The 9,283-nt window shown below is 36.6% G+C and overlaps 1 protein-coding gene across 2 annotated transcripts in view; it reads left to right on the top strand.

Annotated features, from left to right (window-relative positions):
* The window catches only part of LOC126473782 (tuftelin-interacting protein 11), a 145,559-nt gene extending 136,983 nt beyond the window's left edge, over positions 1-8,576 (top strand). For both annotated transcript variants that reach the window (XM_050101050.1, XM_050101051.1), the window contains one exon: positions 7,996-8,576. In XM_050101050.1, coding sequence (XP_049957007.1) covers positions 7,996-8,244 — 249 coding nt within the window. In that variant the 3' untranslated portion in view covers positions 8,245-8,576. The remainder of the gene's footprint in view (positions 1-7,995) is intronic.
* The last annotated feature ends 707 nt before the right edge of the window (positions 8,577-9,283 follow it).

Genomic DNA, 9,283 nt, shown 5'->3' on the forward strand with positions numbered 1-9,283 from the left:
CAGGAGAGGATTTTGGATTGTGCCGTATCAGACCGATCAGAAAAGTGATTGCCGCGCCCAAGAGAAACAGAGGCTTTAATATGATTGCCAGTATCTCATAAATTAAAGCAATCTTATTAAGTGATAGCTGACATCTATTTTGTGTTGACCTATAGTACATATAACCTACCATTTCATACGTGAGTTGTGGTGTTGGTAGTGGTCTTCAGTACGAAGCTCACTATGCTAGTTCATCCAGCACAAACCTCTTCAAATCTGTATAACTGCTCTAACCACTATCAATTCTGATGTGTAATGTAGTCTGGCCTTGGATCTCCCTCTACAATTTCTGTCCCTCTTCCCTCCTCCACACTTAATTGAGCCACAATTTTTTTTTTCTTCCCTGATCGAGTCAGTATCTCTTCGGTAGTAATGCATTCTTCTGTCGCCTGTATTAAAAGCATCCACATTTCAGTTCTGCACAAGGCTCTACTCCAGACAAATAATTTCAGAGGGGGCACAAAAAAAAGAAAAAAAAAAAAAACCCCTGTCCTTGAGCGGAGAAACTCTTTGACCCAACTGGGAATTAATTGAACCTCCGCATGACATTCAGCTGTGCTGAATGCTCAGCTTTGGAAGTGGACACATCCAGAGAAGACTTAGTAACACTTAAATTTATATTTTATGTTAATAAACATAGCTTTTTCAGAAATACAATTCTTGCTCTTGCCAGGGTGCATTTTGAATCTTCTGTAGTTTGGCCATTGTTAGTTATTTTGCTGCCCAGATAGCAAAACTGTACTATTTTTGATGTCTCATTTCCTAATATAATTCTTTCAGCATCACCTGATTTAATTCAACTATATCCCATTATCCTTGTTTTACTTTTGTTAATGTTGAGTCTTCTAATCTTTTCGAGACTTAATCCATTAAATAATGATAACCCCCAGCAAATGAAATGTGCTTCTTTGTAAAACTAAAATGCAATCTCTATATGGTCTAATGTTATTTGATCTTAGTCTGTTATAGCTATTAGCCTATGGTGACAGTATTCACAATGAAACTGGAGTTTTATCTACCAGTAAAATACTCTCCTCTGTCACAAATAATGTTAGTATTCATTTTAGTTTCTCAAAACAAGACGTATTAATCTTGATGGAGGTACTGTGATCATTACTTGAAGTGTCCAAATTCAGTCTCAGTATCCTATTTGTTTGTTTCCATGTGACTGGTTTTGGGCCAGCTGCCCATCTTCAGATCATTTATTATAGTCACAGAGCAACCTTTTGAATGTGGAACTCAGTGTATACTGTCATAAAAGTGACTGTCGTGACAGAGAACTCTCAGTTCCACATTCGACAGGGTACACTGTAACTGTAACAGATGGTTTCAAGATGGGCATCTGGCCTAAAACTGGTTGTATGGAAACTGGGAAAGTGATCTGAAAACTGAATTTGGACACTATTTTAGTTTAATTTGTAATAGCATATAGTAACAGACTGAATATTAAACACTGTACCTCAGACCAAACATATACAAGTAGGTTAACATGTAATATTGGAAAACTGCATCCAGTTTTTGTTCTTTAAATGCCAAACAAAAAGACATTGTATATTTGAAGCAAAATGTAAACAGTTTTTCTTCCTTACATGAGTTCATTCAGTTTATTGCAGTTAACGTTCTGAAAACATGCTTGCCTGGAGTAGTATTGCATCATTATTGACAACACAGGCATTGCAGTATCACAAATAATTGCTGTTTCACTTCTTACACATAGTAAATTAAAAAGAACCCTTTCAGATGACTTCATCAGAATATCAGCCAATTTTTTCTTTGCTACAGTTTTAGTGGTTGAATGATTTGTCCACTTGTCACGAAGAAATCAGCCTCACTGTTAATTCTCAAATTATCTTCATTATTATAATCACTCCATCTTCATGCCAAGGGGCCTATGAAATGAATAATTAATTTAATCTATCATGGATACCTGTTGTTATATCAAAGTTACATTGTAAAGTACTCGTAAAAGCAGTAGTTTCTTCCTAGTCACATCCAACAGTTACCCCACCATCAACAGATATTGCTACATAGTCTATTCTCATTGTGTTTGTAGTAAAACAGCCAAGGATCTGCTTTCTTCATCCCTTCCATCAGCTGCAAGCTTTTGACGTAGAACCCAGTGATTCTGCACTACTTCAGCATTTAGAGGACATTTAACTACCACCCACATTTGAAGAAATTGACATAATGGACTGGGATATAAAATCTGCAGTCACTGGTTTTAAAACATATTATCCACTTGCATGAATATCAAGAGCTCAGATGGAAACCCAGTTCTAAGCAAAGAAGGGAAAGCAGAAAGGTGGAAGGAGTATACAGAGGGTCTATACAGGGGTGATGTTCTTGAGGACAATATTATGGGAATGGAAGAGGATGTAGATGAAGATGAAATGGGAGATACGATACTGCGTGAAGAGTTCGACAGAGCACTGAAAGACCTAGTTCGAAACAAGGCCCCGGGAGTAGACAACATTCCATTAGAACCACTGATAGCCTTGGGAGCGCCAGTCCTGACAAAACTCTACCATCTGGTGAGCAAGATGTATGAGACAGGTGAAATTCCTTCGGACTTCAAGAAGAATATAATAATTCCAGTTCCAAAGAAAGCAGGTGTTGACAGATGTGAAAATTACCGAACTATCAGTTTAATAAGTCACAGCTGCAAAATACTAAGGCGAATTCTTTACAGACGAATGGAAAAACTGGTAAAAGCTGACCTTGGGGGGGATCAGTTTGGTTTCCTACATTTCTAGCATTTATAGACTTAGAGAAAGCTTTTGACAATGTTGACTGGAATACTCTCTTTCAAATTCTGAAGGTGGCAGGGGTAAAATACAGGGAGCAAAAGGCTATTTACAATTGTTACAGAAAGCAGATGGCAGTTATAAGAGTCGAGGGACATGAAAGGGAAGCAGTGGTTGGGAAGGGAGTGAGACAGGGTTGTAGCCTATCCCCGATGCTATTCAATCTGTATATTGAGCAAGCAGTAAAGGAAACAAAAGAAAAGTTTGGAGTAGGCATTAACATCCATGGAGAAGAAATAAAAACTTTGAGGTTCGCCGATGACATTGTAATTCCGTCAGAGACAGCAAAGGACTTGGAAGAGCAGTTGAACAGAATGGACAGCGTCTTGAAAGGAATAGCAAAACGAGGATAATGGAATGTAGTCGAATTAAGTCGGGTCATGCTGAGGGATTTAGATTAGGAAATGAGATACTTAAAGTAGTAAAGGAGTTTTGCTATTTAGGGAGCAAAATAACTGATGATGGTCAAAGTAGAGAGGATATAAAATGTAGACTGGCAATGGCAAGGAAAGTGTTTCTGAAGAAGAGAAATTTGTTAACATCGAGTATTGATTTAAGTGTCAGGAAGTCGTTTCTGAAAGTATTTGTATGGAGTGTAGCCATGTATGGAAGTGAAACATGGACGATAAATAGTTTAATTTAGACAAGAAGAGAATAGAAGCTTTCGAAATGTGGTGCTACAGAAGAATGCTGAAGATTAGATGGGTAGATCACATAACTGATGAGGAGGTATTGAATAGAATTGGGGAGAAGAGGAGTTTGTGGCACAACTTGACTAGAAGAAGGGATCGGTTGGTAGGACATGTTCTGAGGCATCAAGGGATCACCAATTTAGTACTGGAGGCCAGGGTGAAGGGTAAAAATCGTAGAGGGAGACCAAGAGATGAATACACTAAGCAGATTCAGAAGGATGTAGGCTGCAGTAGGTACTGGGAGATGAAGAAGCTTGCACAGGATAGAGTAGCATGGAGAGCTGCATCAAACCAGTCTCAGGACTGAAGACCACAACAACAACATCTGTCTTGATTGCATTAATTTTTTAAACAAATGATTGGCTTCATTTCAACATAAGCCATCCTCAGACCTTCAGGCAAACCTGTATACTGATCTGAGGATGGTTCATGTTGAACTGTAAATGGTCATTTTAAAAAGATAAAGCCATGACTATGGATAGTAAATCTGTTTTAAAACCCACACATTGTGTCTCTTAAGGAATTCCATTTCTTCATTAATAGCTTGCATCCATTTTCTGTTCTCAGTTGACTCCAAAGCTTCAGAAAAATAGTTCAGATCGTTATGTTTGTGTGTATCAACTTTTGTTACAGGAATTCACCACTTTTCATCCAGGCTAATTTTCTTCATTCTGTTCTGTTTCCCAGTTTATCATCTTCAGAAAATTCGGAAGCTTCAACTTTCAGGAATTTTGTGGCTTCTTTGTTTCAGTCACTTGCTACTTGACTTCCTTCAGAATCAAGTGTGCCACGTTGTCCTTCATTATGACTTCTCCCAGAAGCAGAGTGCCTATGACATTTGCCTTCTTCTGCTTTGGGTACTAAGTCTGAATGTTTCAGATCTGGGAATTCTTGCCAACAAATAACAAATTCAACATGATCACTACAGAAGCTACAAACTGCTTCTGGTTTAAATTTTACAATATTATTTAAGACTAGTTTCCTTTTGGAAGTAATTCGGACTCTTTAAATTTATCTTTGTCATTGACATACCTAACAAGGTGTCCAAAAGCAGCCTGTCATCAAACTTTGAATGGAAATATTTGTTTATAAGAACATAAGCAACCTGTGCCAAAAATTTCTGAAGTGATCAAGATTTCCTTTTAGTCGATTGTACCACAACTCATTAGGGGTTTCCTTTGGAAGTGATAACCTTCCAGCTTCTGTTCAGAGTGCTTTCAGTAGTTCACTTGTCTTCAGCAGCAAATGTTCAGCTTCAGTGATTGTCCAACTCTAATGTTCAGTTGTACCATTTTTCTCAGGGACATAGGGTGGCAGAATCAATAATACTGTTCCCTTATCTATGAGAAATTCCTTGACATCTTTGTTATTAAATTATTTAGCTCCATCACATCTTACTTGCTTAACTCAATGTTCACTGGTTTGTGCTTCGTTTAAAAACTGTTTAAACACATCATATGCTTCACATTAGTGTTTCAGAATGAAAATTCATTGGTCAAATGTTATTGTGTAGCTGTGCCAGTTGGCTGCTCTAGCAGAGAACTAACGAGCACTCGTATCAGCCACATATAAAACATTTTCCATTGTAGCACTGTATAATTCAGAGCATCATCTAATTTCAATATTAACTGTTCCTTGACCAAATGCACACATATTAGTACCTGTGTTCCCTGTAAAATCACTTCATGCACATAAAATTCATTGCATTGTTTATCTGGAGTTATATGCTTTGAGGCACCACTGTCACAATACCATTTATTTGGAGCAGTGTACGTTCCAGTAGATCCATGCACAATGTGTGGAGTAATTAGTAGCTACATGCCTGAAGTAAATACATTTCCTTTACCTTCTCTGTTTGCTACGAGTTAGTGTTGTCATGACTGTTCCATGGAAACTCTGCTTGACAGTGCCCTAGTTGTTTGCATTTACTACGCAGAAATTTTAGCTTTGCTCGATCTTTTGATGACTATTATTTCGTTCTTTTCATGTGTTTGAAACCACAAATTCAGTTGATTCCATTGTATTTTATTCACACAGGTCAGTAGCATAAAGTTTTTTAATGAGTACTTTCAACCTGTGATTTACTGACGTATTGTGCCCCATAGATCTTCAAAATTATTGTATTATTTTCCAGAGTAGATAAGATTTGACTGTGTAACATTCTTTCAGACAGCGTATTCTCTCCATGTTTTGTTAACTCGTCATTTACATCTACTACAAACAACTTCAGCAGCTTAGCTACATGTGTACCAACACCTTCTGTTTCAATGCATTTTACCTGGAAAAAGTTCCAGTTAACATTTTTAAGCAGTGTGCTGCTATGTTCAAATTGCACACGTAGTTTGTCCCATATTTCTTTAGCTTTATTGCATGTCAACACAAGTTCAGCAGTTGGTTTACTTAGCACACTTGCTATCGTATTTGGTACTTTTGTCATCCCTTTGCCATTCTGTGTACGCTAAATGTCTTGAAGAGTTCATGTGAACAAAGCATCATAGAGACATGCATTTACATTTTTCCCAATCATCAGGCCCTTTAAGTTATCTATATTCACATTATATTCACCTGTGGTAGCCATGTTCGTACGGAGGTTCCCTTTACTGTGTGACTTGTCAAAGCAAAAAATTTCATCTGTCAACACAAACTGAATTGAGTCAATCTTCTTCTGAAACTGTGTTTCTTCTTCTGAAACTCCATTTTGTTCAATTAGACATTGGCTGAGCCCATACCCTGTTGCAAAAATTATTATTAAGTTTGGTTAGTACAGTTTCGTTAATGAACAGTTTACTCCCATTAGACTCTTCCTGCTTTCTGTTATTGAAATGCCATCCCACTGTCCAGCCATAGGGGAGCAAGTGACATAATGCAGTAGCTACAGGCAATGGATTTACAATATAGGAAGTGGGACTCAGATCACCATTTTGCTGCATCGATTTGTGTATCCTTAAATCTTGTAGGGCAGATTCCAGTATGGTTTCTGTGTAAGGATGTAACCAGTTTCCTTCCTTGTTCTTTGTATCTAATGACCTCATCATGAACAGGTATCAAATCCTTATATATATTCATTACATTACATTAATACTTGTTCCATAGACCATGAATATGCCCTTTTGTAATGGTGTGGAACTTGACAGTTTAACATAAGTTTTCATTACACAATTATTTTTTTATGGTACTACTTCATATCTAAAAATTTATGTAATGACTAGAAGTAGTTGTCATTCAGAAATAGTTTTAATTTGTTTTTAAATGTTTGTTGGCTATCTGTCAGACTTTTAATGCATTTGGCAAATGACCAAAGATTTTTGTGGCAACGTAATTCACCCCTTTCTGTGCCAAAGTCAGATGTAATGCAGAATAGTGAAGCTCATCCTTTCTTTTAGTGTTGTTGTGATGCACTTCATTATTATTTTTCAATGGGGATGGGTTATTAATAACAAATTTAATAAGCAAATACATGTATTGCTGAGCTACTGTGAATATCCTAAGTTCCTTAAATAAATGTCTGCAAGGTCAGCATGGTGGGGTCCAGCTATTATTCTGATTACATGCTTTTGTGCAATGAATACTGTTTCTTTTAATGACGAATTACCCCAATATATGATGCCATATGAAAGCAATGACTGAAAATAGGCGCAGTAAGCTCATTTACTGATATTAAATAATGGAAATTCCATGTAGGAATATGAACATGAACAATGTAGGAAAAGACAGATTGCTACTTACTGTAAAGAAGACAAGTCAAGTTCCAGACAGACACAGTTAAAAGACACTTACATATTGCTTTCAGCCACAGCCTTCATCAGCTAAAGAAACTTACACACGCAAGCAAGCAGACTCTCTCTCTCTCTCTCTCTCTCTCTCTCTCTCTCTTTCACACGTGCACACATCTGCCAGCTCCAGTGTCTTGGTCTGCTCTGTCTCCCTTTTACTGATGAAGACTGTGGTTGAAAGCTATGTGTAAGTGTCTTTTAATTGTGCCTGTCTGCAGCTTGACATGTCTATTTTACAGTAAGTAGCAATCTGTATTTTCCTTACATTGTTATTGTTTATTACAAAAATTTGCAATAACCCGTTCCTTGAATCATGGAAAGGTCAGTACCAGGATGTTTCCTTTGAAAAAGTGTTGGCCATTGTCCTTCTCCTTGATTGTGCATTTTGATCATGTGGCCTTTCTGAAGTGGCCTTATTGTGTACAGGGCACAAAGCTCTAATTTTCTCCAATTTGTTGTAGTGACATGACATAACTAGCTGCCTCAAATCGCCTTTTTGAGCCTTTGCTATAAAAACAAAAAAAAAAAAAATCTGAGCAATAAATGGTAGTATTAAATGTGTTGCTCATATTCTTCGTAAATTGAATGGGGTGTAGAATTTGCTAGGTTTTTTGTCAGTAAGAGCAATTTGGAAACAAGGTTTTAATTACATGGTAATATTTATCAGTCACTAATGTTTTGTTACAGATGCTGGCAGAAGCTGTTCGTACTGCAAGTCAGATACCACAAGGATTTAAGGACCTCATTCAGAAGCGTTGTGAGGAACGTGGTATTGTTTTTGTGCCACTTGCTAATAGGTACCGTGAAGGCAAACAAATTTATCGCTGTGGAAAAGTTCAAGTGTACCTGGATCGCAATGTTGTTTTTGTCAGTTATAATGGTGGAAGCACATGGGCTCCAACATCACTTTTTAGTGTGTTGGAAATGGCTGCTTAAAATTTTTGCAAGTGTTCTTTGTTGTGCAAAGGGGCCGGTGTTCAGCAGCATTTAAAAAGAAATTATATGCTGTTTTATAGTGTTGTGTCAAATGAGAAGAGAAATAAGTATGTGCATAATTGTGTGACAATGGTGTGATGAAAGCGGAGACACTGCCTGTGATCAAATTAAGACCTCACTTTTTGATCGTGAAAAAAATTCAGATTATGTACATATCGAAGCGAATTGCTAATTTTGTTTATTTTTGTACTTGTATTGTGAAGTTTAGGCTAAATGTCTCAAAGTGATATACTGTGTATTCCAAAATTTTAATGAAATATGTTGTAATATTATTGAGAATATACCATTCCCTTAAAATTTTAAAAAGATTACATGTGACTTTATAACGACCATGTAACCTGATAAAGTATTTTGGGCAGTAAAATTTACATGGCTGCAATCAGTATTCCCCACCTCTTGCTCACTGATATGCTGCAGCTTATTGTTTGAATAACTGCGGTCAGTATCTTGCTAATAATGCAGAAGACCAAAAGTGCTACAATAAATGTGTTGTAAACGCTTATTGGAGGATAATTTAAGAAAAAAAGGGCAAATGAGCCACTTGACAAATAGGGAGTCAAATTGAGCACTCTATATACAGTAACTTTATTTATTTGTGTAGTTATTCAGAAAAATGCTGAATTGTTTTAACACTCTATTGAAAATAATGTTTTGGCATCTAAAAATTGCATTGTACGATGTCTTCAGCTGTACTGGCTGTATCCTACCTTTCATTAGACTTAAAATTTGCTGATATTAACTAATACTGACTTATAAATATGCTCATAAACAGATGAGTTATCTTGCAACATGGATATTGGTATTTATTAATAGTTATTAATCAAACCCAGACTGTGCACTGTGTGCATTGATATTTATACATAAGAACATATTTGCATGTAACAGAATCCTTGGCAGTATTTGAATATTATAGCATTTATATAATTTTGGTAGTATTTCATGTTTTGTGATTGAGTGTACAAAATGTACTGACTAGAGC

Source organism: Schistocerca serialis, chromosome 4, assembly GCF_023864345.2.
Source record: "Schistocerca serialis cubense isolate TAMUIC-IGC-003099 chromosome 4, iqSchSeri2.2, whole genome shotgun sequence".
NCBI classification, from domain to species: Eukaryota; Metazoa; Arthropoda; class Insecta; order Orthoptera; family Acrididae; genus Schistocerca; species Schistocerca serialis.